This window comes from Capricornis sumatraensis, chromosome 23, assembly GCF_032405125.1.
Source record: "Capricornis sumatraensis isolate serow.1 chromosome 23, serow.2, whole genome shotgun sequence".
NCBI classification, from domain to species: Eukaryota; Metazoa; Chordata; class Mammalia; order Artiodactyla; family Bovidae; genus Capricornis; species Capricornis sumatraensis.
Window position 1 is genome coordinate 18,283,123 of NC_091091.1, and position 20,540 is coordinate 18,303,662.

At 46.8% G+C, this 20,540-nt stretch overlaps 1 protein-coding gene across 1 annotated transcript in view; it reads right to left on the minus strand.

The window, feature by feature from the left end:
- Positions 1-20,540, minus strand: part of TLL2 (tolloid like 2) — a 141,089-nt gene that overhangs the window by 101,838 nt on the left and 18,711 nt on the right. The window contains exon 2 of the mRNA XM_068961545.1: positions 2,250-2,360. Coding sequence (XP_068817646.1) covers positions 2,250-2,360 — 111 coding nt within the window. The remainder of the gene's footprint in view (positions 1-2,249; positions 2,361-20,540) is intronic.

A 20,540-nucleotide genomic window follows, 5' to 3' on the forward strand; every position in this document is an offset into this window, starting at 1 on the left:
GATGGGATGCTGAGAGCAGTGGGAGAGGGGACTCCATCAAGCTCCCTGAGCCACAGATGAGCAAGTTACATTTCCATTCAGAAACATTGGGCAGGGCCCCTGCAGCCCACAGAGGAAAGCCCCAGCCCTCTGGGGTCATAGACACTGGGCACCAAGGGAGTTGCCTCCACTCTGGGCACATTGCCACCCACCCGGTCAACAGGCACCTTGATCATCTACCCCAACTTCTCCCGGTGCCTCTACCCTCAATAGTTCCCCAAAGAGCCGCCCTCCAGGGACCCACCGCTCCCTCTGTTCCTGAAGTCAGCCCCTGTCTCTGCACACAGTCTCTCCTCTGGCTGAAATGTCTCTTCTTGATTCTTCACCTAAGGAACTCCTATGCATCCTTCAAGACACAAGACCATTCCCATGATGACTTTCTTGGCCCCACTGCTCTTGATTCGTTGTAACCCTTGCCCTGAGGAATGACAGTTTATCTATCTATGCTTCAGTTTCATTCCGCTGGACTGGGTGTCTTAGTGATTACATCTGTCATTGCCTAAGAACATGCCACGTTCCAGGCACCAGGTTAGCCCATTCCTTTCAGAGTGCTACTGCTGCTGCTGCTAAGGCACTTCAGTCATGTCTGACTCTGTGCAACCCACTAGACGGCAGCCCCATTAGGCTCCCCCGTCCCTGGGATTCTCCAGGCAAGAACACTGGAGTGGGGTGCCATTTCCTTCTCCAATGCATGAAAGTGAAAGTGAAGTCGCTCAGTCGTGTCCGACCCTCAGCGACCCCACGGACCGCAGCCTACCAGGCTCCTCCATCCATGGGATTTTCCAGGCAAGAGTACTGGAGTGGGGGGCCATTGCCTTCTCCGTCCTTTCAGAGTAAATCCTCCCAACCTCTACTGACAGGTATGCTGATTTCATCCTCATTTTAGAGACAGGAAGACTGAACTTTGAGATGTTAGTGGGCTCAGCCAGGTCTAAACTCTGTCTGCCTGGCATGAAAGCTCTCCTTGAAGGCGGAGGCCACATGCCCTTCCTCTTTCTCTTACCAGCACTGCATTAGACCCAGGAGAGGTGCTAAAAAGGCAAGCATCCAGTCTTATAACCCAGTAGAGTATCATCGGTTATGCAAGAGGAACGCTCCGGAGACCTGCTGTATCACATCGTGCTTGTAGTTTCCAGTATTGCGTTGTACATTTGACATTTCGTTAAGACCATAGATCTCAAGTTAAGTGTTCTTACCACAATTTTTTAAAGCCTCAAAAGAAAGGAAGGGAGGGTGGGTAGAGGGGTCACAGGTGGGAGAGAAAGTGTAGCATCTGGCACACAGGAGCCTTGCTCACTGTCAGCCACACAGGCTATCATCTTTCACAACGCAGCCCCCTGGGCTTCTTTCTGAGACTGGAGATTCCACAGAGGGGAGGCGTCTGAGTACAGTGGGCAGGGAGGTGAGGAGAACTCAGAAACCAGTCTCATTACTGCTTACCCCAAGGTGAAGGCATGGAAGGAGGGTGGAAGAGGTGTTGTCGAAGCGTTATATGCCTCGTCAGTGTTTCCTGGCCCGGGGGGGGATTTCCACCTGGTTTGTAGGCCAAGCAAGTACACAAGACCCCTGCTCCCTCGCCATCTCCCCCCACAAGCATCTTCCCACTACTAATCAGCATCAGCAGCACCACCACATGCCTTCAGTGGAACCTCTCCAGGAATTCTGTCCATTTGTGAAGCGCTAGACCCTGAGGCCAGAGTCCTGAGAACCTATGTTGAGTTCAGGTCTCTGAGCTCAGGGTTGAACCTTTGGATAGAGAGGCAAATGGAGGTTTTCTTAGAGGGACAGGAAAACTTCAGCTTCCCAGCCTGCAATGGAGAAGGTGTGGTCCCTCTGGTTTTCCATTGACAGGTGGGCCCTGGACCAACAGGCCAAATACCAATGATTTGTGGTCCACGCCTACCCGTGTCCGAGCCCCCGGCCCTTCCCTCCGGGTCAGGGGCGGAGGGGACACCTACCCGTGTCCGAACCCCCGGCCTTTCCCTCCGGGGCAGGGGCGGAGGGGACACCTACCCGTGTCCGAGCCCCCGGCCCTTCCCTCCAGCACGGGGCGGAGGGGACACCTACCTGTGTCCGAGGCAGAGGGGACACCTACCTGTGTCCGAGGCCCTGGCCCTTCTCTCCGAGGCAGGGGTGGAGGGGACACCTACCCGTGTCCGAGCCCCTGGCCCTTCCCTCCAGGGCAGGGGCGGAGGGGACACTGTACTTACCTGTGCTGTGCCCCATGTCCTCTGCTGACTGCTTGACCCAGTCATGGGCTTTGTCAATGTGAAATAACTTCAGGTCCTCTTCATCTAAGGCAATGTCTCCCCAAAAGACAGCTGGGAAGGAAAAATAGAAGTGTATCAATTTAAGCTGGAGATCAAAGAATGAATTTACTAGTGGCCCAGAGGGTATTGGAAGCTAAGTAGCAAACTCTAGAAAAGACAGTCCATCCAATCAAATTTCTCCTAAGAGATAGGACTGGTAGAGAGAAAACAACAGATCTGTGCACGAAAGCCACAGGGCTGGGGCCAACTGCACTGAAGATTAAAGGCCTAGGTCAGGAAAATGCAAAACCAGAGTGAAATATTGTCTCACATCGGGTAGAATGGCTGTTGTCAAAAACACTAGAAAAGGAAGTGTTGGAAAAGATTTGTGGGGACTTCCCTGATGGTCCAGTGGCTAAGACTCTGAGCTCCCAGTGCAGGGGTTTGATCCCTGGTAAGGGAGCTAGATCCCACATGCTACCAGTAAGACCCAGCACAGCCAAATAAATAAATATTTTTTAAAAAAAGAAACATTTGTGCACTGTTGGTGGGAATGTAAATTGGTACAGCTCCTATGGAAAACAAGCTTTCCTGGTGGCTCAGTGGTAAAGAACCCACCTTCCAATGCTGAGGACACAGGTTCAATCCCTGGGTCAGGAAGATTCTCTGGAGAAAGAAATGCCAACCCACTCCAGGATGCTTGCCTGGGAAATCCCACTGAAAAAGGAGCCTGGCAGGCTACAGTCTATGGGGTTGCAAAAGAATCAGACATGACTTAGTGACTAAACAACAAAAACTATGGAAAACAATCTGGCGGTTTCCCCCAAAAATGAAAAATAGAACTACTATGTGACCTAGTGGTTCCACTTCTGAGTGGAAGTGGAACGGTTCCACTTATCTAAAGAAAATGAAAACACTGATTTGAAACAATATCTGTATCTCCATGTTCACTGCAGCACCATTTACAATTGGCAAGATACGGAAACAACGTATAAGTGTCAGCCATGAAAAAAGAACAAAATCTTGCCAGCTGCAACAACATGGATGGATGTGGAGGGCATTAGGCTAAGTGAAATAAGTCAGAGAAAGACAAACATCACATGAGATCACATGATCTCATTTACATGCAGAATATATATATTCCACATGAAAGCTTATATGTATATATACACAAACATGGTTGCCAGAGGCAGGGAGTGGGGTAGGTGTGGGAGAAATAGGTAAATTATTTTTATTGTTTTTATTTTGTTGTTGTGTAAATAAGTTGAATTAAAAAAAGAATCTAGAAGTCCGTAGTGGGAATGAAAAGGAATGGAGAGAATCTGGAAAATTAGGAACTTGGGGAGTTGGAAGAGCCAACCTGTTCTTATCACTAAGCAGTAAAAGAAAAACTGAGAAGGCCTTTGAGTAACAAAGACTGATTAAAACTCAGGCTCATGGTGTAGAGAATTGGGACCCCTCATTCAATGCCAGCAGGGATATAAAATGGTATACTCCCTATGGAAGGTTTTTGGCATTTTCCTACAAAGTTAAATTTATCACAAGACCTAGCAATTTCACTCCTAGAGATGCCCACAAAGGAAATGAAAATATAGTCCACATAAAGACATGTGCTTAAATGCTGACAGCAGCTTATTCATGTGCTGTGCTGTGCTTAGTTGCTCAGCTGCGCCCAACTCTTTGCAACCTCACGGACTGCAGCCCGCCAGGCACTAGGAGCCTTATTAATAATTGCCCCAAACTTGAACACAACCTAAGTGTCTATCAACTGTTGAATGGATAAACAAAATGTGCTCTATCTATATGATGGAAAAATATCTAGCAATTGAAAAGAACAAACTTAAAAAAAAAAGAAGTCTTGACACACGCTACAATACGTGATTCTAAAAAAATCATGCGAAGTGAAAGAAACCAGATGCAGAAGACTACATCTTATACGATTCCATTTATATGAAGCATCTAGAAAGGCAAGTTTATACAGCTAGAAAGAACAGTGATTGCTTACGGCTGGGGGGGTGGATGAGATCAGACTATAAGCTGTCATGAAGGAATTTTTCCAGGTAGTAGAAATGTTCTAAAATTGGACTGTGGTGATGGTTTGCACAACTACCGATTTGCTTAACTCTTTGAAATTTACACTTCTTTTCATCTTGTTGAAAGGTGTAACAAAGTTGGCTCAGCCAAAGATGGCTTGCAGCTGAGGGTCCTGAGCCCCCCCACCTTTCTGAAGATTTAGCCCAAGTCCACAATACAGGGCCATCTTTTCCTCAAAGGAAAAACATCCTTGTCAATGATGCATTCAGTGTGTAGTCAGGACCACTTGTCACATTCTGAGAGCGGACAGAGAAGCAAGAGGGCAGAAGGCAAAGGGAGGAAATTAACAGGACCTGGGAAGAGTTCAACAACCCAAGGAAGCAGCTCAACAATGTTCAAGCTTTTGTGCCCACATATCCCCCAAATAATTTTTCAAATATTTTATTTATTTATTATTTTTTGACTGTGCTAGGTCTTGGTTGGGGCATGTGGGATCTAATTCCCTGACCAGGTATCAAATCCAGGCCCCTTGCCTTGGGAGCATGTAGTCTTCGCCGCTGGACCAGACGGAAGTCCCTAAAACAATTTTTAAAAGCCACATATCCTTATGTATATTGTGAGCCTAACATTTAAGATTTTCCCCCATGAGTTTAAATACATTTTTAATTTTGTTCACAAGAAGTAAAAAAAAATAGTGAACATTTGATATGATGAAGATTGACTATAACTATAATAAATGTTTCAGAATGTGCCATCTTATTGAATAGAACAAGCTACATCAGAAAGGAAACAAGGAAATATTCATCTTGGGTTTTATCCACATATCTTGAAATAGTGAAAGTCCAGAAACCATTTCAGTTATACTTAAAAGAATCACTGTAGTTAACTTAACTCTATTTCAGTTGTTTTGAATTCAAAACATTCCACTAAGCACCATGCATCCCCCTAAACAGAAATTCATACAGATAGGAAAAGACAGGAGAATGCCAGGTCGAAAGTGCCTGTTGTTTTTAGTTGTGTTCACCTCTTTGCGACCCCTGGATGGTAGCCTGTCGGGCTCCTCTGTCCGTGGGACTCTCCAGGCTAGAATACTGGAGTGGGCTGCCATTTCCTTTTCCAAGATACCTTGACTCATCATCAGAGAAGGCTGCTCTGTGACCAGTCATTTCTCATTTTCCCTTTAGTGCTCAGAGGCTTTTGTATTCCAGGATGAGTGACAAGTGACGCTTTCTTCGGTAAAGCTGGGGAGGGACCACCATGACCAGGGCATCCTCCAGCAGTTTTAATACAGAATCTTGTGTGGAAGCTTTAGAATCTGGATATTCATTCCCTTAAATTCTCTGCACAGTGCACCCCTTGCTAAGTCTCTGGTACCCCTGCACACACCAGTTTGCAAACCAGAGGGTAACAGAGGTCAGGGCAAGGGAGCTTCCTAAGTCGGAGGGCTGCTGAGAAACGCCTCCTGGGCTTCCTCAGCCCACCTTGGTCTCCATCTGGTTTCCAGCCCTTCAATGTCCAGCACTCAGGAGTCCTCCTGCTTCAAAGGGAAGGAGTCCCAGGCTGCTTCCCACATAAGGAATTCTTCCTGAAAGCACTTTCAGCCTGCATGTGTTATATTGTTCACCTGGGGAGGTAGGTTGATTAAAAACATGTAATTTTAAGCCAGAGGAATCCTGGGTTCGAATCCTGTTATGGCCATCTGATAGCTGTGTGACCTTCAACAAATCATTTGACCTCGCTGAGCCTCGGTTTCCTCATCTTGAAACAGAATTACCTACCTTGCAGAGTTGGCAAGAACTAAATGAAGTGTGTTAATTTAAACACTCAGTACGACAGGTCCTGGCCCTGAGGAAGCATTCAGTGAAGAGTCATGTCACTGTAATTTTCACTCGGTTCCCTGTCTTTCTCCTACTCTGCTCTGTCTTCATCCAGAAGCCCCTGCCCTGTGAAGCTCACTCAGCTCCCAACAGCCATATCTCTGCTTGAATGTATTCCTCCCAGTCCTGAAACATGCCAGCCTCTCTCTGTGTTCCTTTAGGAAAAACAGTCCCAACCAGACCACATCAACCAGACCACAGGAGCTAAATTTTGTCTGGGCATCTACCTAACAAATATTTACTGAGCGCACAAATGGAAGGGTGGGGGTAGAGGAAGTGAAGCTGGGGGTGTGGGGAAGAATAGTATGTTCTATAATGCTTTACAATTAATATTGGATTGTCCATACGCAGTAATTCTTGACCTTGCTCCTTCCCATTTTATAGATGAAGAAACTGAAATTCCCAGAAGAGAATGACTTGTTTGGGGTCACACAGCCAGTGAGTGGCAGAGCCAGAACACCTAAACCCGGCCTTTTTTCAGTTCCCACGTTTCCTTCCTCAGCTTCCTGTTCTACCAGATTCCAAGTGCCTTGAGGACAGACTCCAGTTGTACACATATTTCATATAGCAAATCTCATTTTATATACACTGAGAGAAGTCATCATACAGATGCTCTGGCTAAGAGTGGAAGTACTGAATGAGACAAACTGTCCAAGCTGTGCCTGTGTAACGGCGAACAAATAACCTCTCTTGAATCTCAGTTTTCTCATCTGTCACATGAGAATAAATAATTATAATAGCTTCCCCACAAGGTTGTTGTGAGCATCAAGTGAGATACTGTGAGTAAAGCTGGCACCAGGCACCACTGGATAAATATCAGATGCTCAGCTGAGCTGCACCTCCCAGACATGGAGATCCTCAGCAATGGTTCCCATTAATGGTGATGGACAGTGAGATCAAGAGAGGCTGTAACAGGTATGACCTCTCCCACGCCAGCAAGGGGGTCATTGACTTACCGCTAGCACCCAGCCCAGGGCAGCCCTTACCTACAGCCCCGCAGAAGGGGCTGGCCCAGCCTGCCCCTGGGAGCACACACTGGGAAGGCCACAGGGTCTGCCACTGGACTGTCCATCTCAGGACCCAGAGAGCCCCCTCTCACACCAGCCTAGCCTCCTCTCCTGTGGTCCTGGAGGGTCCCAGACACCACGTCTGATCTCACACACTGCCCTTCTGTCTAACGGATGCTGTCTTGGAATCCTAAAGGCAGCTCCTTTGTCCCTCAAGGAGATCAAGCCAGTCCATCCTGAAGGAAATCAGTCATGAATATTCACTGGAAGGACTGATGCTGAAGCTGAAACTCCAATACTTTGGCCACCTGATGTGAAGAACTGACTCCTTAGAAAAGACCTGATGCTGAGAAGGATTGAGGGCAGAAGGAGAAGGGGACAACAGAGGATGAGATGGTTGGATGGCATCACCAATTCGACGGTCTTGAATTTGAGCAAGCTCCAGGAGTTGATGATGGACAGGGAAGCCTGGCATGCTGCAGCCCATTGGGTCGCAAAGAGTCAGACACGACTGAGCGACTGAAACTTGTCCCTCAGAGACACAGTTTGAGAAGGCTGCTGCCTGTCACCTAGATGCCTCTCCTAGAATGATTCACCAGCACTGCACTGGGCTCTGGAAGCTCCCCAACATCAGGCTTCAGACCAGAGTAACTGGTACCCCAGAACAGAGGTCCAGAATCAGGTTGTCATCTCCCCTACTCTGATCCCATTCCATAGACACGAGCATGTTGTGGAGAGAGCCTGAGTGATTTGTTCAAGGTCCCTGAGCAAGGCTTTTCGCAGAGCCAAGGCTCCAGTCCAGGACGCTTCTCATCATGCTATCATCTGAACTAGTTCAGCAGAATCTGTCCACATGCATCTGGGAGCCAAGAGTGAAAATCCCAGTGCCAAAGGGGGAAGGCATGGGCTCTGGATATTCAAAATAAGCCTGAGGCAACAGTGGGGAGCCATCACCCCAGACTCCAACAGCAACGTGCATGCTCTTCTGCACCTAGTTCCTTCAACGATCTCAACCAGCGCCCCATAGGAGAACATAAGAATGCTCGGGAGTCAGCTTGGAGGCAGGTGTTGGCACTCTGGGATTCCGCAGAGGTCACACCTTCATGTCAATACAGTATCTACTGTGGCTTTATGGCTCCTCCTCCAGCAGAAAGGCATGATAAAGAGCAGCCTGAGGAAGGCAGGATGGAAACATTTACTGAGCCAAGCACACAGGACGGGCTCTGCTTGCAAGAGAAGGATGCCACCGGAGCCTCCTGCCAGGCTCCCATCCTCAGAGGCGGGCTCCATCTGACTGCAGGGACTCTGACGGCTGCATCCATGGAGTTTCAGAGGAAGTCCATTGCTGAAATAGCCTCTCCTCTCAACTAGACAAAGCCTTTGTCTCCTGTTTTTTCCCAAGACAAGTTGCAGGTCTCTCTTGAATGGACTGGAGAGTCCTCTTGTTCCAGAAGAGTCGCAGGATGTTCTACCACACCTGAGCTGCTCTGAGTCCTAAGGCCAGGCCATTCTACAAGAACTTCTCCTCTACAGTCTCATCACGTTCAGTTGCTCAGTCATGTCCAACTCTTTGTGACCCCATGGAGTAGCTCTCCAGGCTCCTCTGTCCATGGGATTTCCCAGGCAAGAATACTGGAGTGGGTTGCCATTTCCTTCTCCATGGGATCTTCCTGACTCAGGGATTGAACCCTCATTTTCTGCATTGGCAGATTCTTTACCATCTGAGCCACCAGGGGTCTCATCACAACAGAATTTAATTAACTTCTATCTTCGAAGTTTCATGAAGGCGAGGACTGTCTGCCTGTCCTGTAGGTCCATCCTCAGCACAGAGAGCAGGAAACATCTGTTGAATGAAAGCCTTGAGGAACTTCAGAAGGCTGTCTTCTGGCCTGAGTCTCTATACCCAAAGATGAAATCTAAGACCCAGAAAGAGCTTCTTGACCCTCCTTTAAGGGTTTTTTTAATGTGTGAAATAGAAAGAAGTGCACATTCTCCTATAGGGATGGTCACTATGTCTCTATCCAACAGACTAAGGCTTGTCAGAAAATGAGGACAGGCCATTAGCTCTTAACCCCATAGGAGATAGTCACCAAGCCACTCTCAAGATGAGCAAAAGGTATTATACATAAAACTCAGGTTGAATAACTACCCACCATAAAACCAGGACCCAAGGTACCACAAGAAGGTCTGTTAATGAGGGCAAAGATTTTTGTCTACTTTTTTTGCTACAAATATCCCTAGTGCCCAGAACAATGTCTGATATCGAAAATATGCTCACAAAATATTTATTGATAAATTAATGAAAGGAAAGTGTGTTCCAAATTCTATTTATGTAAGCTCAATGCCCAAAGCCAGGCTAAATTATTCCTCAGCCACCTGCCTAGGAAGTAACCAGGTTTCCTTCCTTTTGAAATGACAGGCATATCTGAAAACATTAAATTTTCAATAGGTAGTGAGTCTTGTTTCCTGCATCTATTCTGCCGTTGTGGCCCCTGGGAGGGAAGAAGATGAAGGCTACTTCAGGGAAGGAGTTGGATATGACCTGGGGAGGCCCCATCAGCTGAAGGGTGAGTAGGAAGAAGCCTTCCACGTCAGAGGATATGAATGGGCCGTGTGGTGTGAGGGAGCCTGTGCACACAAGGCTCTTAGGAAGTTCCCCAAGGTATAGCCCAGGGCGGCTGCAAGTCTAGAAGAAGCCGCCCACCCACCACACACAGGGGCAATGGGACAGTGGGAATGGAGAGCAATGTCCAGAGACGTGGGCAAAGGGTGCTTCCAATCTGGTCCCAGAAACTGGTGTCTGGGACTCTGGGTGCTCCCATACGCCTAGGGAGGATGCAGGGGTGTCAAGAGGGCCAGCGGAACAGCAGAGGCCTGAGGCCAACATGACAGGCCATTGAGGATGATTGATAGCCAAAGCCAAAGGATCAAGAGTAGAGCCTTCACCAGTGAGATCAGCATGTCAGGCTGGCATGCTAGAGCTAAGCAGATACCCCTCGGTATTTTATAATGTTTTAATTAATTTAAATTGCCACATGTGGCCAATTGCTATAAGTATACAATATGTGCATGCCTACACGCATGTTCAGTTGCCCCAGTTGTGTCTGACTCTTTGCGACCCTATGGACTGTAGCCCTCCAGGTTTCTCTGTCCATGGGGTTCTCTAGGCAAGAATACTGCAGTGGGTTGCCATGCCCTCCTCCAGGGGATCTGCCCGACCCAGAGACTGAACCCACATCTCCTGTGTCTCTTGCATTGGAGGAAGCGCCTTCACCACTGAGCCACCGAGGAAGCCCAAGCATACAATGTAAATAATATAAAATAAAATATTGTATAACATACAATATAGTAATATAAAATAATAAATTCTGTTTAAAACAGCAGCAAAAAAGGATCGTATATCTAGGAAAAACCTTGACACAAATAGTAGTCCTGTGCTGGGATTTCCATGGTTCAGAGGTTAGGACTCCAAACTTCCAGTGCAGGGGTCACAGGTTCAATCCTTGGTCAGGGAACTAAGACCCTACAGGCTGAAGGGTGAAGCCAAAAAAAAAAAAGTAGTACCATGCTGACATTGTAAAATTCTACTAAAACCTATAAAAAGTGATATGAAAGGAAAGACATACTCTGTTTCTGAAATATTCTTTCTGAACTAATGTGTAGGTTTAACATATTTTACTCAAAAGTCCAATAAATTTTTTCCTATTATTTACAAAAGAATATTAAAGTTCATCTGCATAATTAGGTGATAAAAGTCAAGGAGAAAAGTATCAGAGGATGACTGGCCTCATCAAACACGAAAATATGTTATAAATCTTAGACAAACCTGCAACATGGAATAGTCTGGAAGCAAACCCTAGTCTATATAAAAAAATGTCTATATGACAAAAGAGGTCTCACAAATTTGTGGAAAGAGGGGGATTAATCAAAATCAGTGAATTCCATGGAGACAATGGCTTAGCTCTTTGAGGAAAAGTCAAGTTGGTTTTGAACCTTTCATCAAAATAAATCACAAATAAATAATTGAAATCAACATATCAGCTGAACAGTTCAGTTCAGTTCAGTTCAGTCGCTCAGTCGCGTCCGACCCTTTGTGACCCCATGAATCGCAGCATGCCAGGCCTCCCTGTCTATCACCATCTCCTGGAGTTCACTCAGACTCACGTCCATCGAGTCAGTGATGCCATCCAGCCATCTCATTCTCGGTCGTCCCCTTCTCCTCCTGACCCGAATCCCTCCCAGCATCACAGTCTTTTCCAATGAGTCAACTCTTCACATGGGGTGGCCAAAGTACTGGAGCTTCAGCTTCAGCATCATTCCTTCCAAAGAACACCCAGGGATGATCTCCTTCCGAATGGACTGGTTGGATCTCCTTGCAGTTCAAGGGACTCTCAAGAGTCTTCTCCAACACCACAGTTCAAACGCATCAATTCTTCGGCGCTCAGCCTTCTTCACAGTCCAACTCTCACATCCATACATGACCACAGGAAAAACCATAGCCTTGACTAGACGGACCTAAGTCGGCAAAGTAATGTCTCTGCTTTTGAATATACTATCTAGGTTGGTCATAATTTTTCTTCCAAGGAGTAAGCGTCTTTTAATTTCATGGCTGCAGTCACCATCTGCAGTGATTTTGGAGCCCCCCAGAAATAAAGTCTGACACTGTTTCCACTGTTTCCCCATCTATTTCCCATGAAGTGATGGGACCGGATGCCATGATCTTCGTTTTCTGAATGTTGAGCTTTAAGCCAACTTTTTCACTCTCCTCTTTCACTTTCATCAAGAGGCTTTTTAGCTCCTCTTCACTTTCTGCCATAAGGGTGGTGTCATCTGCATATCTGAGGTGATTGATATTTCTCCCGGAAATCTTGATTCCAGCTTGTGCTTCTTCCAGCCCAGCATTTCTCATGATGTACTCTGCATAGAAGTTAAATAAGCAGGGTGACAATATACAGCCTTGACGTACTCCTTTTCCTATTTGGAACCAGTCTGTTGTTCCATGTCCAGTTCTAACTGTTGCTTCCTAACCTGCATATAGGCTTCTCAAGAGGCAGGTCAGGTGGTCTGGTATTCCCATCTCTTTCAGAATTTTCCACAGTTTATTGTGATCCACAGTCAAAGGCTTTGGCATAGTCAATGAAGCAGAAATAGATGTTTTTCTGGAACTCTCTTGCTTTTTCCATGATCCAGCGGATGTTGGCAATTTGATCTCTTGTTCCTCTGCCTTTTCTAAAACCACCTTGAACATCAGGGAGTTCACGGTTCACGTATTGCTGAAGCCTGGCTTGGAGAATTTTGAGCATTACTTTACTAGCATGTGAGATGAGTGCAATTGTGCGGTAGTTTGAGCATTCTTTGGCACTGCCTTTCTTTGGGATTGGAATGAAAACTGACCTTTTCCAGTTCTGTGGCCACTGCTGAGTTTTCCAAATGTGCTGGCATATTGAGTGCAGCACTTTCACAGCATTCTTTCAGGATTTGAAACAGCTCAACTGGAATTCCATCACCTCCACTAGCTTTGTTCGTAGTGATGCTTTCTAAGGCCCACTTGACTTCACATTCCAAAATGTCTGCTCTAGATTAGCGATCACATCATCATGATTATCTTGGTCATGAGGATCTTTTTTGTACAGTTCTTCTGTGTATTCTTGCCACCTCTTCTTAATATCTTCTGCTTCTGTTAGGTCCATACCATTTCTGTCCTTTATCGAGCCCATCTTGGCATGAAATGTTCCCTTAGTATCTCTAATTTTCTTGAACGCATCACTAGTTTTTCCCATTCTGTTCTTTTCCTCTATTTCTTTGCATTGATTGCTGAAGAAGGCTTTCTTATCTCTTCTTGTTATTCTTTGGAACTCTGCATTCAGATGCTTATATCTTTGCTTTTCTCCTTTGCTTTTCACCTCTCTTCCTTTCACAGCTATTTGTAAGGCCTCCCCAGACAGCCATTTTCCTTTTTTGCATTTCTTTTCCATGGGGATGGTCTTGATCCCTATCTCCTGTACAATGTTACGAACCTCATTCCATAGTTCATCAGGCACTCTATCCATCAGATCTAGGCCCTTAAATCTACTTCTCACTTCCACTATATAATCATAAGGGATTTGATTTAGGTCATACCTGAATGGTCTAGCAGTTTTCCCTACTTTCTTCAATTTTAGTTTGAATTTGGCAATAAGGAGTTCATGATTTGAGCCACAGTCAGCTCCTGGTCTTGTTTTTGTTGACTGTATAGAGCTTCTCCATCTTTGGCTGCAAAGAATATAATCAATCTGATTTCAGTGTTGACCATCTGGTGATGTCCCTGTGTAGAGTCTTCTCTTGTGTTGTTGGAAGAGGGTGTTTGCTATGACCAGTGCATTTTCTTGGCAAAACTCAGTATTTAGAGTCTAATGAGCTAAGTCTACACATTCAAAACACACAGCTATTGAATGGTTACCAAAAGGCAAGACCTGTCAGCCTCCTAAGAGAAGACTCTTTGAAGGAAGGATTCCTACCACTTGGGTAACTTTCTTCCTCCACCACCGACCCCTGGCTACTGGCAACCCACTCCAGTATTCTTGCCTGGAGATCCCCACAGTCAGAGGATCCTGGCAGGCTACAGTCCAAGGAGTCACAAAGAGTTGGACATGACTGAGCAGCTGAGCACACACATGCTAGGTGGGTAGCACTGACCTCATCTTGAAACGTGATAGAAACACCCACTCCCAGGGCCTGTCCCAAAGCTGCCGAATCAGAAGTTGCGTGTTAACAGGATCCCCAGGTGGAACGTGTACACAGTGAAGTCTGAGAAGTACTGACTCAAGGCACCAGAGGCTTTGCCTCCAGCAACCATGCCCCTGGGGTCACGGACTCTCCTCTACCCCTCTGTGCCTGTCATGGCTCTAAGGAAAAGGTCAAGCAGGGTAATTCTTCACAGAAATGTAGAACATGGGTGTATAGGCCATAGGAAAGATCTAAAATGTACACCAACAAAAATGCTATCTTTTTGGCTAACAAACACATGAAAAGATGCTCAACATCACTCATTATCAGAGAAATGCAAATCAAAACCACAATGAGGTACCATCTCACGCCGGTCAGAATGGCTGCTATCAAAAAGTCTACAAGCAATAAATGCTGGAGAGGGTGTGGAGAAAAGGGAACCCTCTTAACACTGTTGGTGGGAATGCAAACTAGTACAAGCCACTATGGAGAACAGTGTGGAGAGTCCCTAAAAAACTGGAAATAGAACTGCCACATGACCCAGCAATCCCACTGCTGGGCATACACACTGAGGAAACCAGAACTGAAAGAGACACGTGTACCCCAGTGTTCATTGCAGCACTGTTTACAATAACTAGGACTTGGAAGCAACCTAGATGTCCATCAGCAGATGAATGGATAAGAAAGCCGTGGTACATATACACAATGGAATATTACTCAGATATTAAAAAGAATGCATTTGAATCAGTTCTAATGAGGTTGATGAAACTGGAGCCTATTACACAGAGTGAAGTAAGTCAGAAAGAAAAACTAAGATCATGGCATCTGGTCCCATCACTTCATGGCAAATAGATAGGGAAACAGTGGAAACAGTGTCAGACTTTATTTTTCTGGGCTCGAAAATCACTGCAGATGGTGACTGCAGCCATGAAATTAAAAGACTCTTACTCCTTGGAAGGAAAGTTATGACCAACCTAGATAGCATATTCAAAAGCAGAGACATTACTTTGCCAACAAAGGTCCATCTAGTCAAGGCTATGGTTTTTCCAGTGGTCATGTATGGATATGAGATTTGGACTATAAAGAAAGCTGAGCGCCGAAGAATTGATGCTTTTGAACTGTGGTGTTGGAGAAGACTCTTGAGAGTCCCTTGGACTGCAGGGAGATCCAACCAGTCCATTCTAAAGGAGATCAGTCCTGGGTGTTCATTGGAAGGACTGATGCTAAAGCTGAAGCTCCAGTACTTTGGCCACCTCATGTGAAGAGTTGACTCATTGGAAAAGACCCTGATGCTGGGAGGGACTGGGGGCAGGAGGAGAAGGGGACGACAGAGGATGAGATGGCTGGATGGCATCACCGACTCGATGGACGTGAGTCTGAGTGAACTCCGAGAGTTGGTGATGGACAGGGAGGCTTGGCGTGCTGCGATTCATGGGGTCGCAAAGAGTTGGACACGACTGAGCAACTGAACTGGAACTGGAACACATATATATGGAATTTAGAAAGATGGTAATGATGACCTTATATGTGAGATAGCAAAAGAGACACAGAGATAAAAAACAGATTTTGGACTTTGTGGGAGAAGGTGAGTGTGGGATGATTTGAGAGAATAACATCGAAAGATGTATATTACCATATGTGAAATAGATCGCCAGTCCAGGTTCTATGCATGAGACAGGGCACTGAGGGCTGGTGCACTGGGACAACCCTGAAGGATGGGATGGGGAAGGATGTGGGAAGGGGGTTCAGGATGGGGGACACATGTACACCCATGGCTGATTCATGTCAATGTAAGGCAGAAACCACTACAATATTGTTAAGTAATTATCCTCCAATTAAAATAAATTAATTAATTTTTTAAAAAAGAAAATGCCATCTTTTCCAGTCCTGGCCGACCCCAATGGATCTCCAACCTTCAATTCAGGGAGTTGTCACCTGGTGGTGGAGTTTGGTTATGAAGCTCTGGACACTGACTATCAGGAAAAGATTATGAAATTCAACTGGAAAACTGCTTTTCAGAAATCAAAAATAGAAACCTTGAAAGTAGTCAAATAAAAATTTTAAGCTATTATATAATAAGTTTGAAAATAAAAAAGGAGACATTTTAAGGAAATACTTTCTAATGATATATAATCAAGGATGTGCCGATGTTTAACAACTGGCTGGGGGAGAACAGTCTTATTTCTCTGGTATAAACACACCCACCGAGGCTGACTTCAAGGTCACAGAACATGGAGACAGAGGACATACGTACATTCAGCCAGCTTCAGCACACTTCTGCAGTAACAATAAATAACTGTAAAGTCCCTCACTTCTACAGTTGTCATGTTCCCCATCTGATTCCACGAGCCTGAACTCAAGGCTGCATAAGATGATCATGACCTAATCCTTGCAGGGAAAGGCCCATCCCAGAAGGTCCCATCTCAGGGTCCCCATAGCACAGCATTTTGACTGAAGCACACAGCACTCTGTCCCAGGGATCAAGATAAATGCCCCTTATACATTACCTTCAAAGGAAGGCCCAGAGAGGAGGTAGGAATTGGCCAAGGTCATGTGGGCAGGATGAGGCTTCATGGGTGTTTTAAGTAAAAAATGCCTCCCTGATCCCCAAATCACAGCCCCCTCCACCAAGTCAAGTTCTCCCAAAGTTTCACATTCTAAGACGTTAATAAGAAACACTATTGTAAACAAGCAGAGCCTACGAGGCTTTCTCAGAATAGACCCCTACCCATGTCCTCCACCTGCTTTTTGTCTGTAGAAAAACTTTAGTCAACGTATAAATTTCATCAGAGACGTGAGAAAAGGCAGAAAGAAAGGAAAACAGTCAAGCAAGACAAAATAATAATACTTTAGCCATTAAACAAAGTCAAGGACCTTCAGTTCTTCCTCAAGGACTATAGATAATATTCTGAGCCATGTCCTTTGAGCTGTTTTGCAGATACTGAAACCCCCACTAGGAGGAAGACGTTCACTGTATGCTGCCCACAAGCACATAGATCCCAGACCAGTTAGAACCAGAAGGTTGATGATGCTGACTCCCAATTACATCACCACCAACCAATCAGAAGAATGTCCATGAGCTGATCACGCCCCGCTCCTTGAACACTGTGAGACCCCTCCAGGGTGAGACGCACAGTCTTGAAGGTATTAGCCAGGTATGGCCGTCTTTGCCTGGCAGAACAATAAAACTTTTTAAAATTTATTTTTATTGAAGTATCGTTAAGTTGCAATTTTGTATTAATCACTGCTTTTCCATTATGGTTTATCACAGGAAATTGAATATAGTTCCCTGCACTATACAGTAGGACCTTATTGTTTATCCATTCTATATACACCAGTGTGCATCCAACCCTCTCCCACCGGCTTCCTCCTTGACAACCAGCAGCCTATTCTCTACGTCCCTGATTCTGGTTCTGTTTCATCGCTAGGTTCTTTTACGGTTTTTGGCCACACTGCGTGGCTAGCAGCATCTTAGTTCTCTGATCAGGAATCACACCCAGATCCCTGGCAGTGAAAGCACTAAGTCCTCACCACTGAAATTTCAAACTATTTCTTTCGACTTCACCCAAAATTCATCCCCGAGATTTAAGCCAGCACTGGTCAAATTTCAGCAACGCTATTTAAACTGCTTTCTTAATATGTAGATATCACAAAACAGATAGACAGAGAGAACAGACTGGTGGTTACCAGCGGAGAGAGAGAATGGGGGAAGGCAAGATAGGGGTAGGGAATTAACAGGCACAAACTACAATGTATAAAGAAGCTGCAAGGACATATTGTGCAGCACAGGGAATACAGTCCAATTTTATAATAAATATAAATGGAGTATGAGCTTCAAAAATTGTCAATCACTATGCTGTGCACCTGAAACATAATATTGTAAATCAACTATACCTCAATAAAGAAAAAAGTAAAACAGAAGAAGATGAATAGCTTTCTTTACTGCAGTACTTCTCAGAGCTGTCGTTGTTGTTCAGCCTCTCAGTCATGTCTGACTCTGCTACCCCGTGGACTGCAGCACACCAGGCTTCTCTGTCCTTCACATCTCCTGGAGCTTGCTCAAACTCATGTCCATTGAGTTGGTGATGTCATCCAACCATCTCGTCCTCTGTTGTCCCCTTCTCCCCTTGCCTTCAGTCTTTCCCAGCATCGGGGTCTTTTCCAATGAGTCAGTCCTTCGCATCAGGTTGCCAAAGTATTGGAGCTTCAGCTTCGGCATCAGTTCTTCCAATGAATATTCAAGGTTGATTTCCTTTAGGATTAACTGGTTAGATCTCCTTGCTGTTCAAGGGACTCTCAAGAGTCTTCTCCAACACCACAGTTCGAAAGCATCAGTTCTTCAGTGCTCAGCCTTCTTTATGGTCCAGCTCTCACATCCATATATGACTACTGGGAAAACCATAGCTTTGACTATACCTTTGTTTGACTATACTGGCTGCAGCACTATATTAGACCTTTGTTCTCTGCTTTTTAGTACACGGTCTAGGTTTGTCATAGCTTTTCTTCCAAGGACCAAGCTCCCCAAAATTATCACAGCCCTCCAAGAGAAAGAGAATGCAACATTTGCCAATGCGGTTGCCCTGGCATTCCTTCCCACCGAATCTTCCATCCTAAGGAACAAACACCTGTGGAGACTGCTGCTGCTGCTGCTGCTAAGTCGCTTCAGTCGTGTCCAACTCTGTGCAACCCCATAGACGGCAGCCCACCAGGCTCCCCCCGTCCCTGGGATTCTCCAGGCAAGAACACTGGAGTGGGTTGCCATTTCCTTCTCCAATGCATAAAAGTGAAAGTGAAGTCACTCAGTCGTGTCCGACTCTTAGCGACCCCATGGACTGCAGCCCACCAGGCTCCTCCATCCATGGGGTTTTCCAGGCAAGAGTACTGGAGCGGGGTGCCACTGCCTTCTCCAGGAGACTGCTGCACTGCTCAGCAATCATCCTAGGACCAGAAGGGGCTACTGGGTCCAACCCACCATGTGATGCCTGAGTGGCCTCTCCTCACACCTCTCCTCCTGTGACAGGGAGCTCAGGGTCTGTTTCTTCCAAATTTAGTGTTCTAATTGTTCTCTCTGGACCAAAAGAAAGGACAGGGGCTGACAACTTTTTTTTTTTTTTTTGGTCTTGCTGTGTGGCATGTAGGATCTTAATTCCCTGACCAGGGATTGAGCCTGCACTCCCGGCAGTGAAAGCATGGAGTCTGAGCCATTGACTGCCAAGAGAGTCCCAGGACTGACACTCCCTGAGCACCAGCCAACACACCAAGTTCTGCACACTCTTCTAACCCTCACAACTGCAACTCCTTGCCATCAGCATCCCCGTGCTCTTTTTCCAGATGAGGAAAGTTGGCTGAGAGAGATTAGGCAACGTGTTCCAGGCCTCATCTCAGTTCCAACTCCCATCTCTGCCTTGAAGTGACCCCTGCTGCCCAGGCAGGGATGGAAGTGTGGACAGGAACAGGGACTAATTCAGCCTCGGGGGTGGGCTGAGTCTGTGACAGGCCTCACAGACACTTGAATAGGAGGTTGACACGTAGGCAGAAGTCTGGCAAGTGGATAACAAGGGGAAAAGAGCACGCTGGTCAAAGAGTCAGCGTGTGCAAAGACCCCGAGGGAAGAAACAGCGAGGCACTGTCAGGGCAGGAGCAGAAGGATCCCGGTAAGAGGGCCTGGCTGAAGTGAGGACCAGGCATGTGGACCGTCGACGACAGCGAGGCAGGAGATAAGGCTGCAGGAGCTGCGGCCGGGGCGCGGGGAAGGAAGCTCAGCACAGGCGGTGGCGCTCCAGCGACAGAATCCCCGCCGTGGAGCTGGGCCCAGGAGCCCCGCGCTGGGCCTCCCAGCACCTCACAGTCTGCATGCCCTCCGCCCGCACATTCTTCCCCACCCCAGCACCCTGCTGGGGGCAGGGACCTTCAGTCCTAGGACCTTCCGCGGTCGTAAATATGGAACCAGTGAGTGAATGAACGCCCCTCGCCCGAGTCCTAGGAGAAGGCAGGGCACAGACCATCCGCTCCATTTCACAGGGAAAGCCAGGATCAGGGGAGTTCCCGACCAGCCTGTTAGCTTACAACGGTGAGAAAGGGGGAACGCAGACCTCTCAGCTCTGAACTTGGAGCCCGGTTCACTGCCTCATATGGGACTTGTTTCTAGAACTGGGATGCAAGGTGGGAGCTGATCTCATGGTCAGCAGTAAGAGCTCTGTTCCCAGAGGAGCTGCTGGCCGGCCTGGACTGGACAGTCTAGTGGGGGTGAGTGGAGGGGACAGAGAGCAGAAGAGGCTAGCCAGAGGGTCCTTCACAACCCTCTCCCCAGTGGTCCCCCTGAAATCCAGAGAATCTCGAGGGAGGATTCTGGGGATGTTAAGTGGCCCTTGGCTTGGAGCCTACAGAGCTGGGGAGTCTGTGAGCCAGGCAGAAGCCCAGCCAGTCAGAGGGAGACCCCTTCAACTCTGCTGTTGCCTTCTGTCCCCAACACACCCTCCCCAGGACTGCTTCCCACCACCCAGAGAGCAGGAGGCCCGGGGAGGGCTGCCACAGCTGGGCAATACCCCCTCCCTGCCCGGCTCCCCACAACCTTCCTGCCCATCCTGACCACAGACCTGCCCCCTCCCAGGGTTCACTCCAAAATCAAC